Raw genomic sequence first — 23294 nt, forward strand, 5'->3', positions numbered from 1 at the left:
CAGTTAACAAAGAGTATATTCATTTAAAGCATGGGAACATTCACATCACATGAGCACATTTATATATATACATCCAAGTTATGTCTTATAAGCAAGACTATTGATTAAACAGGCTTATTAAATGAAAAACTTTACATTGGAGTCACATGGATATACATGGAGTATTGTATTCTTCACATTTAGAGTGAAGACATCTAAAGTATCTATACGCAAAACATTTATGGATGTTTCTTCCACTTCTGGCATTTTTATTATCCAAAGAATCATTTTTTATTGAAAAGTTTATTTTTGTTAAATAGAGGTTATATTAAAAGTGCAATATTCGTTTTAATATGTCTTGTTTAATAGTCAATTAAATCCCAAATCACAACCATCCCTCATGTTTCCAACACGATTAACAATTTTACCCCTAATGATATTTAATGAAAATATTTTTGTACTTTATTTACAATGTCATTGAAGTGCTTGAGATGAAATATGAGACACAACAAAAAAAAAAAAATCAATGTTAACGTCACTTGAATACAGTATTTTTATTGTGTAATTTCTAGTTGTAATCAAGTTGTAAGTTTGACATACAGTCAAACCAAAAATTATTCAGACACCAGATATAATTTGTTATATTTTTTACTAGTGGGCGCATGACACTATAGTTCATGTAAGTGAGTATAGAAAAATAAAGTGCATTTTGATATATTATTATTATTATTTTTTTTATTATTATTGCTAATGCAACATTTTTTCACCACAGACAAATCATAAACTGCATTACCTTATATTTACTTATTCATTACATACCTTTCTATCAAAGTTATCTGACATTATCAAGATGATGATTTGTTCTGACACAGTGTAACTCTGAGTTCTTGACATTTTATTACCATTATTTAAACTAGTGAATAAACTGTGATAATGTGATAAATGTTGAAGGTATATATATATATATATATATATATATATATATATATATATATATATACATGTGTGTGTGTGTGTGTGTGTGTGTGTGTGTGTGTGTGTGTGTGTGGCCCATAAGAAACATCTATACAAAGTGCCCCATAAAAGTATTTGCCAGACTTTAAATGAATGCTTTCAGTGCACTAATACAAAATACCAAACCAACCTGTGGCTTCTCAAACAAATCCTTGCAATTTTTGAAATTAGTTTTATTAAATCTTTTTATTTTTTACTTAAAGAGCCACCCAATTTGATATTTTATCATTTATGCTATACCTAGCTTTTGAACTCTGGGTAAAGTGTCTAATTTTGCAGGCTCACTAAAGTCTGCTTATGAAAAGCTTCTACACTGACTGAACCTCTAAAGACATATTTGACTGCTCGTGATAAGCCTCCTGTCCGGGTGGGAGGGTCCGAGGGGGCCATCGCCCCGCCCACATTACCATGACAACCAGCTGATCAGCGGCAATCTGATCCGCGATGGGAGGAGCCGCGGTCCAGGTGCTCCAGCCAACCGTGTTCTCAGCCGTTCATCAGAAGAAGACAGTGGCCCGGAGGAAAGTGTGCGTGTGGGGTATCGCGATCACAGACGGGTCATTGTTCTGATTTAACCGCTGCCTCCTCGCGATCACCTCGCCCTCAGTCTTCACTCGCATCCCATGGGCTTGGAAAACCCCGTGCTTCCGAGATACAGCTGAACTCCCTAGGCTCATAATGTTCAAGAAGAGCAAGAGCAAAGTTCTGGTGGATGAAGCGTCAGAGGAGGAGGAAGACGTGTCGTGGCATCACGAGCACGCGAGGAAGGTAAGCTGGGATGTTGCCCGTGGGCTCCAAACCTGAGAGATCAGATGTGTTCGAGTCGAATAGTTTGGCTGTGTCGCAGCCTGTAGCGTTACAGTAACTGTATTGTTTACAAAGCGGATGCGCTCCCGAGTCAGTAAATGATAAAGTCAGATTATAAAAACAGCAGCGAAATAATAATTATCTCCCCCTATAATTTAATCCCCTTATTAATGTGCCACCCTACTTTTGAAATCGCTCCTGTTTGACAGTATGAAGTTCTGGAGGTATTCAAGTATGAAGCATATGGATCATGCGATGAAGGGAAAATTGAAATATTTTGATTATGCAAGTAGAGGAAAAAAGACTTTAAAAAAATGAGAATATACATAGGAATGTGTGATTAAAAATATCTGCCTTTAAAAGCTTTTGGTGGTCATATTTTGGATATTTAAATGTAATTTACATTAACCAGATTTCCGTATCTAGATAAGGCCACATTTTGGTTTTATAAATTAGAATAGAATCAGATGGCCCGTTTTAATCCGAATTTGGGTCATGGAAACGCATTCCGAGAATGGCAGAATGTGATGAGTGTAGAGAACACAAGTGTGTTTTTGGAATATACACCATAGCTGAACGTTCTATTCTTTTTGCTTACGTCATCGGCTATTGATAAACCCATATCTGTTGACCAGTATGAATATGGGAGGAGAGAAATGGAAAATGAAAATATAGCAAAATGAGAGTATTTGTATTTATGCAGATATAGGAGAATGAGAATATAAATTGGAATATTACAATAAGAGAACTGAGGGACTGAGCACGTGATACAGTATCTGTGTTTACAATCTGTTTTGGGTTATATTTTAGTTATTTAATTGGCTTTTGGTTTTAGAAATTAAAATAGAATCAGCTGGCCTGTTTTAATCAGAAATTTCGGTCATGTAAACACCTTATTTGCATATGCATCATCTGCTTAAGTCATCGACCATTAATATCTGTTGAGCAATATGAGTGTGGAATGAAAGAATGGCAATGAAAATATATGTAAAATACCAGCAGAATTGGAGTCTACAAGAGTCTGAGAATGGCAGAATGTGAGGATCACATGAGAAGTGTATTTATTGGTTCCCACTGGAGTTCAGATCAGTCATGAGAAGTGAGTGCATGACATATCATACCATACTTTGAGTTTTATATGAATGTTTCTCTATTTTTCTGAGCCAGTGCTGCGATATTAATGATCATGTAGTTTGATTGTGGTGGATTAAATGTGGCTTTGCTGTGGCTGAGTTTAAATACAGATTCATGGCATTTCAGATCTAATGTTCTGTCAGCTGTATGACTGCAGGAGTCAGATAAGGTTTCTACAGCGTAACAGCAGGAGACGGTTGCTGATAAGCATTCTGTCTCTCCCCCTCACCCTTTTTTTTAAATGTATTTTAGAAACTTGCAGTAAAAAGTTAAAGATTCCCAGTTCCCACTGCGTTCTGTGGCAAGTGTGGTTTTAGACGGCCTTGATTGAATAAGAACACTCATGTTCTTATTTAATTAATTTATGCAAAAATTAAGATGATGGGATGACTATCACACGTACCAAAAATACCATGGAATTTTCAAAGTTTCATAGTATTTTATATACATTTTATAAATATTTGATAACATCTGATACCATCTCTGTACCATGGCATTGCAACACTAACGTAAGTAAAGGAAAAGGCTTCAAGGAACTCCATTGTACTTTTATATAAAGGAAAATAAAAATTTTAGTAGTATTAAACCATATGAATAACTAAAAACACATTATTACCAAGATAGTGGCAAAAAAAATTAACATTTCCAAAGATATTGCAATATCTTGGTATTTTAGTGTTTATACTGAATGTTTACCATTGGTATTTACACGCTTTTTAAAAAGTACTGGAAACCTACCATGGCACTATCATGTTATTCGGATGTGTACCATGGTTTTACCTTGGAGTACCATCATTCTATGATACTTACATTTTATTTGATAGCATCAAATATGCATGCGAGGTTCTTCAAAAAAACATCATGGTATTATCATAGTACCTGTCCACTAAAACACAGTATTACTGAGGTAAATATTCAAATAACCATTATTACCATTTCCAAACATATTGTACTTTGCAAAAAATACTGAAAATGGTTCTGAATTAGTATTTACACAGTATAAAAGTAAGGAAAATACCATCATAATTAGTATTGTTGGAACTACCGTGGAATACCATTATGCAACAAACCAGGGTACATTAACTTATGGACCTTAAAATATGTCAAAGTACCATAGCATTACCATTTGATACTGTACCATGTTCTATCACAGTAGTTTTTTTGTAGTTTATGCAAGGTACAGAGACTACCATTGTGTACTATCAAAGTACAAAAACATGATATGGCTGTTGTAAACTATTATTTCTATGGTAATTTGTTAGTGAAGCTTCTAGCTCATTCTAACAGTGGTACTAGGCTTGTGGATTGTGTGTTGGAGAGGGAAAGGAATGTTCTGATGTTGTTCGCTCTACAAAGGGATATTTCGGTGAGATCCGACCGCTTCCTTCAGCTGCTAGTCAGTTTGTTCACCCAGAACTTGGTATGTAGAGCAGGAAGCCCTACGGATGAGGACAAACGGACCTGCACTTACAATCAGATCCTCTCAGGACTTCAAATTTAGTAAAAAGTTTAGATTATCCTTTGATAAACAAGGTTTCCTCAAGATGAACATCCCTCTCTGGTTTATATGAAGCTGTTTCACGAGTGCCGGTTGTATTTGGTTGCCAGTAGGTAAACATCTTTATTCTGAGGTACAGTCTTGATGATATTTTGGTTAGTTCCTTCATAAATCAACTGATGGCAGAATAAATGGACTCCTATGACCCTGTGTTCTTCAGTCACCGGCTTGTTTTCAGTAAAGTCAGGTCTGAGCGTCTCTAATATGCCACAGTCATAGTCATAGAGGGTAAAAGACTTCAATTATCCCATATATTGCTCTTTGCTCAGTCTCAGCTTCACTCTTTCATTTATAAATGAGCACTCGAGAGAGTATTCGCACTGTAATCAGGCCAAGCGCTTTGGTAAGATGGGGTGGAGGTGTGTGGCAGTGAGGGGGAGTCGAAATGAAGGAGGTAGAGGGAGGAATGACATGGACACTGCAGAACAGAGGTTGATCTTTCTCTCTTTCTCTCTGTTTGTATGAATCATATTCTGCCTTCAAGCCATTTCAGAATAAAAGTGTTTCCTCTGGATTTGCTCTTTAAACCTTGTCTTATTGGCATAAGTGTTGGCCATAATCAAGGGGTATATATTTTACATTTTAAAACATTTTGAGTGTAAAATTATTTAAAATTTTTGAAATTAGTTGCTTCTGCTCACAAAGTCTGCCTTTATTTGATCGAAAAATACAGTAAAGCAGTAATAATATGGAATATTATTACAATTTAAAATAAAATAATGTTTTCTGTCTTAATATATATTAAAATGAATTTCAGCAGCCATTACTCCAGTTTTCAGTGTCACATGATCTTTCAGAAATCATTCTAATATACTGATTTGGTGCTCATAAAACATTTCTTATTCTTATTCTTATTATTATCATTGATGAAAACAGTTGTGCTGCTTAGTATTTTTGGGGAAACTGTGATAAAGTTTTTTGTTTTGAGGATTCTTTGATGAATAGCAGTTATTTGAATTAAAAACCTTTTGTAAGATTATGAACGTCTTTGCTCTCTATTTTGATTAATTTAATGCATCCTTGCTGAAAAAAAAAACTATGTATTAATAAATACAAAAATGAAATTTACTAACCCTAAACTTACAATTATTTTCATAATATTGTTAAGTGATTGACTTAAAAAAGTAGTCAGATATATTATTAAATATCCAGATAGTCATAATTAGGTTTTCATCATGAATGTGTGTTTGTATTTTGTGTACTGTTAATGAAGAATAATGATAAAACATTACCAAAATATACATCAGTTCATGAGAGTGAAAGTATTGTGATGACTACATTTCCCATAATTCCCTATGGTGGTAAAGCATCATTTACACACCTAATGTGCATGCTTTGCTCTTGGGTTTGTAGGGCAGTGAAAATGTGAAGTGAGTAAGAACTTTCCAAAAGGCGGCAGTGGTGCAGGTGGGGCAGGAAGGAAGGGGAAGAGGTCAGAACCTTAACAGGAAGTTGAATGCCAGAGCAGTTCTGATTGATCACCCAAAATAGACAGCATCAATGATTACATTAACACTAATAGATCGGATTATTAGAGGGACATCCATACAAGGAGTTTATAATTCCTAACCATATTTGTGTTTATGACAGAAAACAAGATTATTTTTAAGTCCCTCCTCAAATGTACAAGACCTTGTTAAAGTTAGCTTGCTAAAAATATTCCTTGCATTTGTGTGTGTGTGTGTGTGTGTGTGTGTGTGTATACATTATCAAGTGTGTGCGCATGTTCTCATTGTTTTGTTCTCCTTGGCCTTTGCTTTTCAGGATAAAGACTCTGAGGGAACAGAGGAAGTTCTGAGTCCCTCGACAAAGGTAAACACACACCTATACACACACGCATAACATTTTGTTGCTTTGAACAGAAATGCCAACATTTATTGACCGTGTCAGAAATAAAACCATTGCAGCATGGTTAGGATGTGACGCGAAAAGCCTGCTATGAAACACTGAGTTTCTGTTGTCTTTTCATTTTTGGTAGTTCTTAGTGAATGGACGGATTGAATGACAAGAAGTTAAACATGAAGAGAGGATGTGACGCATTCTTTCAGAACAATCTGGACAATAGCAAAAGCCGTCTTGAGACTAGCAAACATTCAGTGGCATGCTTTCCTTCAGTGGACTGCTGCTGTCATCTCATATTTTGAATTGTCAAATAAATATCTGAACTATTCTGTGAACAGTAGAATTAAACAGTTGTGAAATCAGGGGTTAACCTTTGTATTGTTAGCATGAGCAGCTGGTAGATAAATACCAAATATTTAGTTTATGTTATAGTGAGTGTTTATTTATTTATTTTCATTTATTTCAATTTTTTAATTGTATTTTTTTATTTGAATTTCCATTAGTTTTTCCCAAAGAGAAACTGATTTCAGGATTCCATAGAATCCCAAGTATTTAAGTGTTAGATGAACATACTATATAAAAAAATAAAATAAATATATATATATATATATATATATATATATATATATATATATATATATATATATATATATATATATATATATATATATATATATATATATATATTTGTAGCACCATTCCATGATTTTTTTATTTGCTAGTCATATGATTGTAGTTCATTCCTTCATAAAATATTTTTCTCTTGATTTTTAACTTTACCCCTTAAAATCAAAGGTTGTAATGTTGATACATTTTCGGTATGTTTATTGAGCTTGACAACATATAGAGATGTCTTCCCAAAGAAGATTTTATTATTATTATTATGCCCAGGAGTGAAAATGGCTAAAGTAATAGCTCTTTTTGTGAGTTTTGTGTTCTGAAAGTTACAGTATGTTTTCACAGCACAATGAACTCTTTTAATCCCAGTGGATCATGAGAAATCAGTTTTCCTTGATATGAACACTTTATAGAGGATAAGAGATAGAGAATTTCACAGTTAGCTTTGCAGAGAGCTTTCCTCCAGCGACGGCAGGAGCTCCGTCTCAAGTTAAAGCGACAGTTGTTTATTTCCACTGCGTGCTTTACCTAACCAAGCAGAGAGAGAGGAGGACAAGACAGATGGAGCGAGTGTTGTGCTTTATTTGAGGTCAAAGACGAGTCCGATAGTAACGTCTGTTTACCCGATGGAACGAATAATGTGCCCTAAGACTCCTAATGCTCATAGATGCTAAATAAATGTGCTGGTACACATTATAAGAACCGGTCCCGACATATCAAGCGTTTATGTGTTAGTGCATAATCAGATGGCATGTTTTAGCACAGCGGTGTGACCTAACACAAAGGTCTTTAGTTTTAGACAAGACAGAGACTGCCGAATAAAAATAACCACATGCTTTTACCTTTTTTTATGTTTGGTACATTTTAATTCTTCCAGACAAGCAGCACAACTACTGAATATCTGGATCATACACAAATGAATGCAATGTGACTTGTAGATCTTGATTGTAGATATTTCAGAATCAAACCAACTTTTTTAATTAACATAAACAATATTGTAGCTATTTTTATGCTACAATACAGTTTAAATCCTACTGTAAATTATAAACATGGGGGAAAAATTTAGAAATCTGACAGGGAATGTTTTGGAAACATTTAAGAAAGTAATCATTTTAGTCACATTTTAGTAAGTTGTTAAAATATTCTCCTTTGGATGTTTGAATGATTTAGATTTTTTGTTATTTTATGTTTTTTTTTTCAAAGAGGTTAATGATTTACCATATAAAATTTGAAACTTGTTTTTTAGATGCACAGCAAAACATTATGATAACCATAATGCAGAAAAAAACTCTTATTTCTGTAAAGAAATATAAAATAATAATAATTGAGTGCAACTATATATATATATATATATATATATAAAAAATTAATGCATTAAAATAATTGTCATTAAAAGTATATCATATGCAAAAGAAAAAATGTCTTAACCAACGTATTCTCTAAAAATAAATTTCATTTTGATTGTGGAGTCAAATATGGCCCAATATATGGTGTGATCAAATATTATTTACATTTTGTTTTCTATTTAAATCAAGGGAGAGCATTCTGTACGAGGCCAGGTCAGAAAAAAAGAAAAAACTTATAAAAGGGAGCAAGAAATTGTGTCAAAGGTTCTCTCCTGTATAATAAGCTGCAAAGCTGGGCCGGTATTTCAAATCCTGAGGGTCACACTGAACGCAGGCAGGAGGGAGTCTGAAGGAATGTGTCAGATTGCCAAATGACCCAAAACATGCGCACACACACACACACACTGCTCAGAGATCTGTCCATGCAGCCAGCTGTAATCAACATGGGCCTTTCCTGTTTTTACTGCATGATGCCTTCTGTCCATCAGAAACAGCTTTTTGCTCCTGCGTTCAAGATGAAGTGTGTCTTTGTGATTAGTTTTCTTAGTTTGTGCCAGGCCTAAGCCTGCAATCATCTCTTACCATCTGTATTTCTCTCTCACTGAGAGTCTTTCTGACACATAACACACTAACAGTTGTTTTACCGTGCGCAGAGCCCCGTTGTATAAATAAACAAGTGATTTCAGGATGGTTTCTGACTCTGTTTTTGACCTTTTGTAGGATTCAAAACTAAAGAAGGTTAAATCAAAGCGAGAAAAAGGAGACAAGAAGTTGTTTCCATCTCAGGACGATGAACACATCTTGCTGACAGGAGTCACGGTCTCTCACAGAAGAGGGTAAGCTTAAGCTAAATGAAGCATGTCTTGCAAGCCTTTAGAATTCCAATATGTATTTTTTAGATGATTACAATAATTTTAGATGATTATACCCAGTAAGTAGGGCTAGGTGGGACAACCAAAATCATATAATTTAAATGTATGAGTAATTTTATATTACAGTAGCAGTATGCCATAGTTATCTTTTCTGAAAGTTAACCTACATTTTGTTTTATACTTAATCATGTTTTGATTGCTTTTTTATTGTTGTAGTTATTATAAGTATTTGTATTTTTTTCATTACACCTTCCAAATGATAATATAGACATGGGTGAATTATTATTATATTGTTTTAAATTAATTATTATTATTTATTTTTTACTTCTAGTAATTTTAGTAGCTTAAATATGACCCGTTGGTGTTTAAATGATGTTTAAGAGATCGAATGTAAGTCATTTCAATGTTTTGAGATGATTATCTCACACACACGCACACACACACACACACACAAGTTCATGCCATTTTGGGCTGCTGAAACAAACAAAGCCATGTTGTAAGTGCAGCACAGGGCCGCAGTGTTTACAGTCTGTTTTTGGGGGAAATGAACCAATGGCTTGCTTATAGTTGACTCTGCATATTAAAGTTAGTTTAGGAAGAAGTATTTTAACACCAGAGATCCACACACTGCACCTTTGAGTGCCTAGAAAGGAACATATCCATACTTTCTGCCATAAAAATAGAGATAAATATATATTTACATAGCAATGGAATATCTCGCATATATGTTTTTGTACATAAATATAGTGTAACTTTAAATAAGCAAGTCAACCAGCAAGTAAGTGTCTGAAATGGACACCACACCCTGCGGCCCGGCCTCTGTCCTTCTGCTGAAGCATATGTGACTGCATTGTGCATTATGACACAAAACTAAACACCATAATATACGTACAGATAATAAATTCATATCTTTTCATATAAACAAAATAAATAAATATATGTGTATAAACTATATTGCCAAAGGTTTCGGGACACCCCCTTTTAATGAACAGGTTTGACTACTTTGGTATATTCCATGTGTACAAATCTGAAAGGTTTAGTTCACCCAAAAAAACAGTGGAATTTGGAATGTTGTTCCAAACCTAAGACCTTTGTTGGTCTTCGGAACACAAATTAAGATATTTTTGATAAAATCTGAGAGCTCTCTGACCCTCTGTGGATAAAAATGCAACTGCAATGTTCCCAGGTCTAGAAACGTAGCAAGGACATCAGTAAAATTATCCATGTGACATCAGTGGTTCAAATGTAATTTTACACAGCTAGGAGAATAATTTGTGTGCAAAGAAAATAATATTAATTTATTCAGCAATTAATTATAAATTAGAATTCTATTTTAATTATAAATGAATTATATATTATTATTATTTTAAAATTACTAGTAAAATTATTGTTGACCGATTATATATTATATAAATATATGCATATGTATTTGCAGAAATTTCTTGGAATTCGTTTAATTTGTTTAATTATATATATATATATATATATATAATTTTTTTTTTTTTTTTAAGTCATCCAAGCAGTACCAGAGGTATTAATACTTTTTATGGTAAAAGATTTTCACCTATAATAAATCAGGCTTCTTCATTGTCTCTAAGGTCTGCTAAGAAAAACTGGGAGGACGACAAGAGTAAAGTGCACCCAGAAAAAGACAAAGCACACTGTCTGTGGGACAGCATCACAATGACGATGAAGCAAATCACACCCACAAAGAAGATCGACAAGATTGAGGGCTGGGAACCTCCTCAGCTGAACGACGGATTGGAGGAGGAAAACAAGGAGCCAGAGAAGAAGAGGAGCGACTCGTCCCCGCTGTCCTCCCCTCTGACACTGTCTCTGCCTCATTCTCTGGGTCTGCCGTCCTGGGTCGGTTTGGGTTCGGAGGAGGACTCGTCTCGTTACGCTAGTCTGACTGAATCACAGACGGGTGGCCCTGCCCAGTGGGCGGCTCGGGCGCGAGATAAATTAGCAGCCGTTCGTCGCCGAAGTCCGGCCAGCCTATCAGAAAATAATTGGGAGGGGCTAAAATGATTTACATATTAATGTCTGTGAGGATGGCCAACCAACTCTAATTGGACAGCCCACCTATGTGAAGATGTGAAGAGTAGGACCCTCAGACCAAGAGTGCCTGCGTCAATGATTTATTGTCACTTTTTCATTTGATATAAAATGCGTGTCCAACTTTTGAATGGAGCTCCTTTGGAAAAATCACTGGATGTACTCAGTTAATAACCACCCATTACCTTTAAAGGCTATAAAAGACATTTAAACACTCAAAGGGAGAGTTCAACCAAAAACGAAAATCATTTATTCAATCTCATTCCAAACCTTTTTAATGTTCTTTAAACCTGTCACGTTGAACACAAAAGATGAAGAATAGCAGAATGTCCCAAGAACCATAAACCTCAGTCAGACGCCATATTGAATTTAATGCAGATGATGATGTGGCTGTGAGGGATAGACTTTGCAGTCTTTACAATGGTATGTACTGTATAAAGGTCCTAATCGCATTAATTTCACATCTTTCAGAACTGGTTTATTACGTTTTTGTCTACCAAAAGTTTTTCAGAAAGACATTTTGAAGGCTTTACAATCGGCATTTTTTTGTGCTACTTCTATCCCTCACAATCCCGTTTTTATCCCCGATAAAAAAATTAATATGGCACTATCCTGACCAATGTCTATTCGCTTGTTAAGTCCGACGTCACGTAGCAGCGCTTTCGTGTCCAAACGCTCTATCAGTTACCACGAGAAAACAACAAACAGTGCTAATATAAACTCACAATGTGATAGAATACTAGCGAAAAAGTTATAATCTTAACCTTTTACTCCATACCGAAGTCCCAGATGGGCAGAAAATGAAAATTTAAATATAAAAAAATATATATAAATATTATTTGTGTTTGGGACGCTGTGAGCACGGAGACTGTAGTGTATACCGTAAGTTTGAAAGCGTTTAGCTTAAATGATTAATATGAATTAACAGTGCTCATAAACGGCTGCTGAGGTCGTATTCTCAAGTGAAGCGAGTTGAGGCTTGGACCCAGAAACAGCGCTTCTTACGTCATCACTTAACAACCGAATTGTCCATTCAGTAGACATGGTAGCTGCTAAAATTACAATAAAGTATCATAATACATATTTTGTAAATTACAGAGAAACAGCAATAAGTCTCCATTCATCCTTCTCCAGTCATTGTATGAAAAGTCAGTCAGGACATCCTGCCAAACTTCTCTTTTTCACAGAATAAAATCAAACTGGTTTTGGTTGACATACGGGTGGACGACAGAACATTATTTTTTGTAGGGGAACGCTGTGTCTTTAAATCAATGTTTTATTAGTGCACCCTTCAGTACCCATCATCATAGACAGAGGAACTCACTCCTGACAAGAGAGCGATGCTTTGAATGAAGTGCTTGAATCTTCGATTCACTTGTGACTTGTGGTTAATTTATTCTGCTATGTAGTTGAAGGGTGAATGTGAAATGATGTAGAAATGCCTTCCACTGCTCAGTGTAGATTTACTGCCTGCTGTTTCACAATCATAATGCACTGTAATAACTCTATGCAATGATTTTCTTACTATAATCCTAAACATCATGCTTACAATTTAAGCCACTATTTAGTCACAAGAAGAATTACTGTGACTTGAGACATACAGGGAACAGCTATAAATTGAATATGTATGTGCTCGGTCCTGTCCTGTTGCTGGAGATTTTGAGCTTTAATCAAACAGATTATAGTTATTGGATTTATTTGGGAAAGACATAGTCTTCTAGGATTAAAACTAAATTCTGAAGCCGGTTGGATTGAGGATCCAGATTTCTTATGGTAACGATTACTGATACAAACCTTAATATTTGAATCCTTCCAAAGACCTCAAGAGCTGTGCCATTTTATCATCTTTGCTGTGCCTCGATTTAAAATTCATTTTGTAGTGTGATCACCACATGTTAATTACTTAACCCCCAATATGATAAAAATGACAATCCTCATTTACAAGTCCAGTTTTAAATGTATTTTCTAACCCTTTGGCTGATGCCATTGATCTGCCTAAGATCTTTGGTTTCTAGAGGAACATGCCTGAGTGTCTTATTGCTGATTTTAGAAGATTATTTATAATCGCATTCTGAAAGTACAGTGTGTTTGCTGCTCTTAGTTGTTCATAGTAGCTTTATATAATCGGTCTACCAGTGTGTTTAACTTTGAAAGATGATTACAAATTGTTAGTTTCAGATTTTGCTCTTTATATGTTGGGCCTTTGCAAGAATCTTATTATCTCGATACTACTGAATGATTTATTTTTTCTGTATTATGATTTTCAATGTAAATGATAAAATGTTGTTCCAAGGGTTCAGAGAAGTTGGTGAATCTGAATAAAAAGTTACTTTGTACTCAACCCTTTTTCCCCCCATAAAAAGTGTTAGTTCGGTAAGATTGTTTAAAATGTTTTTGAAAAACAATATCCACTTATTTTATTTAGAGCTATTTTGGACTGTTTTCCCAGTTAAATCAAGCACGGTTTGTTCAAATTTCTCTCCTGATTCAGACAACATGACATTTTCACTGAAGAAAGCAATATTTTGGATGAACAACTTGAATTTTAAACAACTTTTGACAACAAGACATTCATTGATGGACTGTATTGATGTGGACTATCATGATGTTTTTATCAGACTCCCGTTCTGACGGCACCCATTCAATCTGTTCTGATGAAGAAACAAACTCACTTACATCTCGGATGGCCTGTGGAGTTATAAATGTTAAGCAAATAATCATTTTTGGTGAACTATTTCCAGACCTTGGTCTCCATCAGCATTTTTTCTGGGCACCAAAAAAAAAAAAAAAAAAATCACAAGACCGAGGCAATTTCCCAAAAGTTTTAATTATTTTAGGTAACGATGTTTCTTGCAAAGGCTTGATAGTACCAAACACATCCTACATTTAACCCATTTCAGTGACATTTATATTACTGGAATAGTAAAGGAATATTACAAAGTTCAAAGAAAGGATATAAAATACATTTGTTCATAAATAGCAAAGCCTACATTAGATTTTACGTCTGCCCTCGCAACAGATTTGACAAAAGTGTATCGTAAAAAGTTGTTTTGTGCAGAAAATGTACACTTTAGTGTTAACGGATCAAATATACACGCACAGCATGACAAAAAACCACGAGAACCCACGTAAACATTAACGTACGACTACTTCTGACGTGCATTTCATTGGTATAGAAATGAAAACACATACATGAATAGACAAGATAACCTCTGCTTAGGATCTCCCACTTTTCGCTTCAGTTCTTCTTTCCCCTAAAGCAAGTTTGTTTTTCTTTTCTTTTCTTTTTTTTTAACAAACAATCCTTCACATATACTGTACCACCTCTTTGCTGTTCATCTTTCTGTGCTTAAAGAACAAATGAATGAAACAAAAAAAAGAGGACAATACAAAATAAACATTAATATTATGACATCTTTCCATAAGCCCTTAAAGTTTTGGTGAGGCAACAGAAAATTCAATTATTAGTTACATTTTCGGGTATTTGAACGTTGACTGTCTGGGCAACGTAAAAGAAACGCACATGGTTTGGAGCACAGAGTTGAAAAGTCGAAAACATTTGATCAGTTCAGAGTCTTGCTTAGAGGTGATGGTCAGATGTCCGAGAACATTCTGAATTTCAGAACTTGAAGAGGTCTATGAAGTGCTGAGGAGAGACGGGGGTGAGGCAGCTGTCTGGATCGTTCGCTGTGCAAGGATGTCCCGAGTCCTAAGATGGAAAGAGAGAATCAGTTTAAAGGGGGGGTGAAATGCTATTTCATGCATACTGAGTTTTTTTACACTGTTAAAGAGTTGGATTCCCATGCTAAACATTAAGTTGTACGTTTGAAGGAGTATTTATGTTCCAAACATACTCCTTCCGGTTTGTCACAAGTTTCGGAAAGTTTTTTTCGAGTATGGGTCTGTGTGACGTTAGATGGAGCAGAATTTCCTTATATGGGTCCTGAGGGCACTTCTCCCGGAAGAGCGCGCGCTCCCGTATAGCAGAGCACTGAGAGCACAGACATTCACTGATCAGAGCGAGAGCGTAATGTCACAAAAGAAGTGTGTTTTTGGTTGCCAGGGCAAGACAACCCTGCACAGATTACCAAAAACATTAAGGGACCAGTGGACGGAGTTTATTTTTACAGAGCATCAACGGAGTTGTGCAAGTTTTTTGTTTGTTCCCTGCATTTCGAAGATGCTTGTTTTACAAACAAGGCCCAGTTTGACGCCGGATTTGCACATCGTTTATTTCTTAAGGATGATGCAATCCCAACGAAAAAGGGTCACGATCGTGTGTTGGAACCGTAGGCGGTGAGTAAAACTGCTTAAAATATCCCTGCCTCCTTGTTAGTGCGTCCGCCTCCCATGCCGGAGACCCGGGTTCGAGCCCCGCTCGGAGCGAGTCGTTGCTGCTGCTGCTCTCGTTCAGTTTCAGCCTCGGGATCTGATTCTGGATCATAAATAAACGGCTGAATCTGACTGTTAGCCATGGTTTGTTTTGGATGATGTTTTTTTTTCCTCACGGTAATGTCACAACTTCCAAACGCTCTCAACGCAAAAGCCTACTCGCGCTCGTGATTCTTTAGCTCCGCCCACACGTTACGCCTCCAGCGGCTCGTGTTTTTCCGAAAAAAAATCGGCACTATTTTTCTCTTATAAATATAATAAAACTAAAGACTTTTTGGAGTTATGAAGGATGCAGTACTACTCTATAGGTACTCAAGATTAACAGGAGATTGAGTGAAAATGAGCATTTCACCCCCCCTTTAAAACATTTTCTGATTAAGTCGCTCTAACATTGGTTGGTTGCTAATGTCCTTTCTTCTCTCTTAAAAATAAACAGTTCCAGTGAAAAACCAGTTTGGGTTTCCCGAAGAGGATTTCAGTGAACAGTTCTTAAAATAACCTTTTTTTTCTTAGTGTGACAAACATCTTAATAGTCTAGAAGATGAGTTACCAGTGCTTGGTAAATTACTCACAAATTGTAGCCCATTACTGATTTGTACTTAGTAAAATTGTAGTAGATATTACATTGCACATTTTAGATCATGTATTTGGGCTACTTTTATATTATTTTTGACAAATTACTTTATATTATTTAACAGACACTGTAACAAAATCCAGATTACATATAACCAGTTACTATCTAGCACTGTAAATTACACACCGCAGTGTAATGCATGAGAGGTTTGTTTACATTCCTAATTAATAAATATTAGCAAGAATAATGGTCACTGTATGTATGTTCATGTGATTAGCATTAGTGTATAACGTTGTGGAACATACTGATGACATAAAAAAAGCAAATGGAAAAAAAGAACACATTTGGATACAAAGGTCCACACAAAAGACAGATGAAGTGCAGCTGATTTGAATGGACTGGAGTGCAAGACAGAATGATGGACAGAAACGGTGATGAGAAAAAGAAAAATATGACAAAACGCTGGCACACTCATATAAGATTTAGCATGTACCTTAAAGATCAAAGCCAGGTGTCTGTCCTTTAGGAGATAAGGGACCAGGAGGAGAACAGGAAAAAAATAAAAGGTCAAAGGGTACAGGTAGAGGGCTGATATTACGGAGTGTAAACAGAATAGAAATAACCCATTGAAATTCATCTTTTTCACCTGTGAGCCTTCCATTTCTCAACTTCTGTCATTTATGTTAATTCTATTCTTTTGAATACCCTACTGTTCAAACGTTTGGGGCAGCGTTTGTTGAACTTTTTTCAACAAGAGATGCATTCATTTGACCAAAAGTGACAGTACTGACAATGTTACAAAAGATTTCTATTTCAAATAAAGGCCTTTCGTTTGACCTTTGTATTCATCAAGGAATCCTGAAAACATATCACAACAGACATATTAAATGTTTTCAACACTGATAATACTGCAAAAAGTTTCTTGAGCAGCAAATCAGTATATAAGAAGGATTTCATTGCTTCAGTCACAAGGATTTGACACTTATGACTGAAGCAATGACTGATTTTGCTTTGACATCACATAAATAAATGGCATATGAAAATATAAATCAACCCTTATTTAAAAATTAATTTAAACTTTGCAAAATACTACTTCACTTTTTTGTGCCCAGTAAAAAGGCTTATAAAGACTGAGGCCTTAAAGGAATAGTTCACCAAAAAATGAACATTTGCTCAGTCTTGCTAAACATTTCAAAAACATTTAACAAATCTTACTGACCCCAAATGTTTTAACAGTATAAAATATACCGGTCCCCTATATTTTAAATAAAGATGACTGGAACAAACTGATGCTTGTATGGTGATAATTGTGGCTATAAAACCCACAAACTGCAATTATAGAAGATATTTGCACACACAAAAAAAATCATGCAAGTGTGGAAGCAATCAAGTGTGCACATACTGTACAGGGCTTCAACAAGAGAAGTGTTTGAGAAGAGCACTTAAATCTAAATAGTAACAACAAGGAGGGATGTCTTGCTGTTTATTTTCAGACCAGAATATCTGACATTTACATAAGGATTTCTTACATTCCAGAAGAGGATGCTACAGTGCTTGCAGAACTGCAGCGTGTCTCCGTACTGTTCTCTCTGAGGGTAGTACTTCTGAAGTGTGAAGAACATCAGCTTCCAGTCCACATGGCCCTTCTCTGACATTATCAAGTGCCTGCAGAACTGAACACACGAACAGAGTGCTCCGTGAGGAACGAGTCTGACTGCCATCTCGTGGTCAAATTAGGTCACTGTCCCAACTTTCACTTATTTTTAATCTCCAAACAGATTCATAATAAACAATCTCAGATAAATGATTATTATTAAGTGCTTCAACAGACAATCATATATGGGCAATTCTACAATTTGAAGCACAACTACTTGAAATATTGATATAGTATGAGGATTTGCGTGTGATGGTAAAGACTGTATCTCTACTTGATGAATCATCCCATTAGGCCTGTTTATGAGTGACTTCCTAAAGTCTTATTCCTCACCTGTTTCTCAGCAAAATGAAACTTGCAGAGTTTCTTCCACAGTTGCCGGTCCTCACTGAGCATGTGCAGTGTAGGTGTGGCTTCCCCCAGATTGATGATGTCACAGGCATCACTAAACTTATACAGGATGTTGCTTTGCATGTGCAAGGGGAGGTCACTCAGTGTCATGCCATTTGAAACTTGCTGCAACAAAAAAAGATTTTAACGCTACATGACGTACAATAATAATTTAATCATACAATTTATTATTATCATCCCACTCCTCACAACTAGATGAGTGTTGACTGTGAAACTGATCTGTGCATTTATACAAATTCATTTATTTGTATTTTTATTGGTGCTCATTCAGCAAACCCACTGACCCACTTTTTTCCCATGCCGATCTCTTAAGAAAATTAGGAAAAGACTACCTTTGGAATTTGTAAGTTGTTGAGCTGTTGCTGCCAGTTCAAGATGGTTTCTAAACGGCAGACCCAAATGTTGATGTTGCCAATCAGCACAGACTTCCCAACTTCTCGGATGAGGATGCAGAGTGTGGAGCTTAGATCCTGCAGCAACGCCTTGACCAGTCGTGGGTTCTGATGGTCATCCAGAACTGCTCGATTCAAAACAAACAAACAAACATACATGTATATTTGTATAAGCACATATATCAGGACAACATGTCTTCCACATGTTCTATGCAATTAGATAAAGTAAAAAAAAAAAGATCATCTCACCTTTTCTCACAATCTTCTCCAGGACATTGAAATAGTTTTTCTGAGCAGCTCCGCTCAAAGACGTCAGCTGGGATTTGGCAATCAACTGCAGAAGCTAAGAGAAGTAAACAAAGTGGATTAAGTGAGAGAGGATACAGAAGGAAAGCAGAGTACGTAAATCAAATAGAGAGAGGCATTCTTGCAATTGTTCAGCGAAGGGCGGAACTTTCTTACTTTGACCACATAGTCGAATCGCCTCACATCCTGAATGGCGCTGGAAAAGTCTAGACGATTGAAGGCCTCACCAAGCGTACAGTACCCATGCCTCTGCAACAACAAACACACGGTTCACATTTGACAAAAGATAGAAAACACTACCGATGGGAAACTGTGGTACTGTATATAAACAATGACATTAAATGTTCTATGACTCATGTTGTTTGTTTGCTTCTCTTCGAGTCTTGTACACGTTGATGCTATGACATTATTCATCTCACCTCTCGCGTACTCTCCTTCTGAACGTAGATCCACCTCTCCTGGAACAAAACTGAGAGAAACAAAAAAAATACATTTCATCTATATGCTAGAACTTTAAAAGGTGTGTGAGTCTCTCACTTATTCACCCCTGTATTGTTCCAGACGTGTATGGCATTCTTTTTTCTGTGGAACGTAAAAGAAGATATTTTGAAAAATGTTGGTGACCAAACAGTTTCAAGTTGGGAACTGCAACTGTGTGGTTGCCAAATGTCCTTCAAAACATGTTCTTTTGTGTTCCACAGAAGAAAGAAATGCACAGTTGTCTAGAAAAACTTTAGGGTGCTTACATTTACAGTACATTTATGCATTGCACAGCTCTCTAGAAAACTTGATTCTGATTGGACACTTGTAGCATTCTGTATTAAGGCCCACTGTCTAATGAAAACTTTTGTTTTGATAATTAAGTGTTATGTTATTATGCATAATGTGAAAATGCTTAATAATGAGTATTAATTACACGCCTATGGAAATATGTGGTATTTTGTGACAAAATGCACTACATAATTAAATCTGACTAGTCTTTTAATTTGGTATGATTGATTATTAATAATTACACAGCTCTAATGAAGAATTAATTCTGAGTGGTCAGCATTTTGTTGCATTTCATAATTCACAACATAATTGTCCATTCTCCCAAGAATCTCCGATTGACTGTGACATTTGAGATAACTGTAGTGATAATTAAGTGTGATGTAATGAAATATTATATCATTTTTACACTGTGACTTAGTGTTGTTGTTGAAGAAGTCTTTTTTTCTCTTCTTGGCAGCTACTTCACAGACATCTCCCACGAAGACATTCTCCTTGTCATTGTCCAATCTGTTAAGTTAATAAGGTAAAGTTTAGTATGACTATAACAAAATTTGCTTCAGACATTACATTTCCTTTTCAGCCATATTATCCAGAGTGACCTACAAATGGTATATGATGAAGTATATGGTTGCGTGATTAACAGATGACAACAAGCATGCAATTTAGACTGTTATCTGCTTGGAGCACTAACTAGTACACATAAACTTGACTAAAATGGCAATAAAACCTACAGCAGTGCGAAAAAACAAACCAATGCAGATTCTTTTTTAATTATTAATCCAAGTACTGCTAAATGAGTTCTGAAGATCTGAAGACGTTTTAGCTTACACAGATCAGTGTTCGGTCTATTGTCGAGTGAAATTTAACCCAGAGATCACATGTGATGCAGAGGAACACTAAAACTATCCAAACACCTACTTGCGTCTTCACACATCCAGACAGTTTCAAGTGTTCACGTTTCCTTGTAGTCTGTCTGACCGACCTCAGGTTTGTTTCCATGACTGCATGGTGTTTTTAGCTCAATTGTCTGAATACATTTAAAACCAGTTCACAGCTGGCTATTATTCTATGCTCCTCCAGACAATAACCACAGACGCTGAAAATAACACACTAGCTCTAAACACGGATACCTGACTTCCCACATGCCACATACACACTTCCTTTTTAGATGGTTCCTCAATGCTTTTCTGAGGTAGTGTAGCCTTGTGGTTAAAGATCGGAGGTGGTAACTGAAAGGTTATAGGTTTGAACCACAAAACTATCACCCTAGAACAGTCGCTACATTACACTGAAATATTTCAAAGCATTTCTTACTCTTCCAAGGAAAGTTCATTGAGGTTGTCTCCCAGTTTGTGGTTGAAATACTCAAAGCGTTTCCAGCCGTCCTCAGTTTTGATCCAGCTCCAGCCTGGTGATCTCCAATCTTGGCCCAAGAACGGCATCTTCTTCCACCTGCTCCAGAAATCTGAATACAAGAGACTCTTATCTCAAACCAATATAACACAACAAAGGCTTATCACATATCACGTGATGAAACAATATCATCCTGATCTGATCAGACAACACACAATAACAGCCATTCAAGGCTTAAGAGCCTTATTTAATCTTGATGTAAAACATCATCTTTGTAAAAATAAAAATGACGCATTTTAATGTTAATTTGTAAATTGTAGATGAGCTCTGGCTTCTTGAACAACTAAAGACAATAAATTTGCTCAGATGCAAACCTTGCCAAGAACCTTATCTTTTTAAGCGTCGACAAAACACTAAAGACAGCTCAAATATCTACTCCTATCGTTGTTTAACTTGCAAACTCCTCTATTTGTATTCATAATAAACGTATATTTAACTTTACTTACTGCGAGTCCTTTGTTATGGTGATAATTTTCTGCTTTTCTTTTGATATTGACGGAAGTAAACATTCAGAAAAGCGGAATGTAAGTCACGCCCCTCGTCGATTGTGATTGGCCGCCGTGTTTGTATTTATTTTGTTGCTACCCTGAATTCCCAAGCTGATTGGTTCTCTGCCCTGTCGATCACTGACCGATTTATTCCGAGCTCTCTGCTGCTGCAGTTTCTTACACGTGACACAGACGCTGCACATGTTGTCATGTTTTGATTTTGTGATGGGGGAAGGGAAATGTGGAGAATGAATGATGGAATAAACTGAAGTAAACATTACACTGTTAGGCTTTATATAGAAGGAATAAATAGGTTTATTTGTAAACCCCTCAGCCAGCAGTAAGTACAATGCTTTGTGAGATAAAAAAACAAACAAACTAATAATAATAATATTAATAATAATAAACAGATGACAAAAGACAATGAACTGCAGCTTACATTTTTTTAAAGTACATTTGTAATTGTATTAGTCTTTTTTCTAATGTATTCTTGTATTTTATTTTATTATAGCCTATTGCATTTTAATACTTATTACATAATATTGTATTTTTAATTTTAGATTCATATTTTAGTTTTTAATTTATTTGATTTACTATTTTGTGTGCATAGATGAAGTACATAAGATGAAGTCTTACCTAAAAAAATTTTTTTACCTTTGTCCTAAAAACAGTTAATCTAAAACCTATTTTTATTATACTGTCTAGTTAACCTTTATCTGAATGTGTGTCACTGTGGTTTCATTGTCTTCACTCAACAGTTATTACCAAATATGGCAATATTGGATAGATTTTATGTTTATTTGAAGGACACCATCCAAATCAATTTCCTAACAAGGTCTCTAACGATCTGCTACAAAAAACATTATTTGGTCATTTGACTTAGAATAGATAGTTCACCCAAAAATGAAAATTCTGTCGTCATTTCCTCAACCTCAATTTCTTCCTATCGTGCATCTGTTGAACACAACAGAAGATGTTTTAAGGAATGCCGGTAACCAAACAGTTGACCAAACAGGTCCCCATTGACTTTTATAGTATTTTTTTCTTCCATATGGAAGTCAATGTTTACCATCAACTGTTTGGTTACCAACATTCTTCAAAATATCTTCTTTTGTGTTCCAACAGAAGAAAGAAACTCATATGAGTTTGGAACAGGTGGAGGGTATGCAAATTATGAGATTTTTTCATTTTTAGGTGAACTGAGTCTATAAGCCTTGTGTCAGTTTCCTTATGTGATATCTGACTCATATTTGTGTCAGGTAAAGCCCCACCTAGATGAAAGTCCACACCAGGCTGCAGGGTATTAGAAGACATGTCATTTAAACCAGAGAGAAAACCAAGCAGAAAATGACATACTGTGCACATAAAGGCATGTGTGTGTGGTGCCAATAAATTATTATTTTCCAGTAAGTCTTCATGAACCCTGATTAATTTGTAATTTTTATCATCTGAATAGAATGGACATCAGCTAAATTGTTTATTACTTCATAATTTTTGTAAAAGAGACAAATGCCAACAACAGTCATGCATGCTGCTCTTTTGTTTTTGACATGTTTAGAAAAACTTGTCGGTTTGTATATGTAAAACAAAATAAATCTGACATGCATCCACAGCTGGAAGCCAAAAACCTTGCATTTCCATAAATAAAAAAAAGTAGTGTAAAGG

At 35.6% G+C, this 23294-nt stretch overlaps 2 protein-coding genes across 3 annotated transcripts; one reads left to right on the plus strand and one right to left on the minus strand.

Moving 5' to 3' along the window:
• The first annotated feature begins 1447 nt into the window (after positions 1–1447).
• LOC113041551 (testis development-related protein-like) lies at positions 1448–11688 on the plus strand. Its single transcript, XM_026200152.1, has 4 exons — positions 1448–1761; positions 6257–6304; positions 9019–9134; positions 10769–11688. The coding sequence occupies exons 1-4, from the start codon at positions 1672–1674 to the stop codon at positions 11199–11201; spliced, it is 687 nt and encodes a 228-aa protein (XP_026055937.1). The 5' UTR covers positions 1448–1671; the 3' UTR covers positions 11202–11688.
• A 2347-nt stretch (positions 11689–14035) lies between these two features.
• LOC113041552 (F-box only protein 25-like) lies at positions 14036–21686 on the minus strand. Of its 2 annotated transcripts, XM_026200153.1 has the most exons (11): positions 21588–21686; positions 21043–21193; positions 20135–20235; positions 19377–19426; positions 19114–19206; positions 18901–18994; positions 18592–18776; positions 18182–18364; positions 17724–17867; positions 16688–16714; positions 14036–14937 (listed from the first exon to the last, which is right to left on the minus strand). In XM_026200153.1, exons 2-11 carry the CDS (start codon positions 21168–21170, stop codon positions 14848–14850), a joined length of 1095 nt encoding a protein of 364 aa, XP_026055938.1. In that variant the 5' UTR covers positions 21171–21193; positions 21588–21686; the 3' UTR covers positions 14036–14847. The 2 variants fall into 2 exon arrangements, with proteins under 2 accessions (XP_026055938.1, XP_026055939.1); XM_026200154.1 differs by lacking the exon at positions 16688–16714.
• Between the last annotated feature and the right edge of the window lie 1608 nt (positions 21687–23294).

This window comes from Carassius auratus, chromosome 23 (genome assembly GCF_003368295.1).
Source record: "Carassius auratus strain Wakin chromosome 23, ASM336829v1, whole genome shotgun sequence".
Taxonomy (NCBI): Eukaryota; Metazoa; Chordata; class Actinopteri; order Cypriniformes; family Cyprinidae; genus Carassius; species Carassius auratus.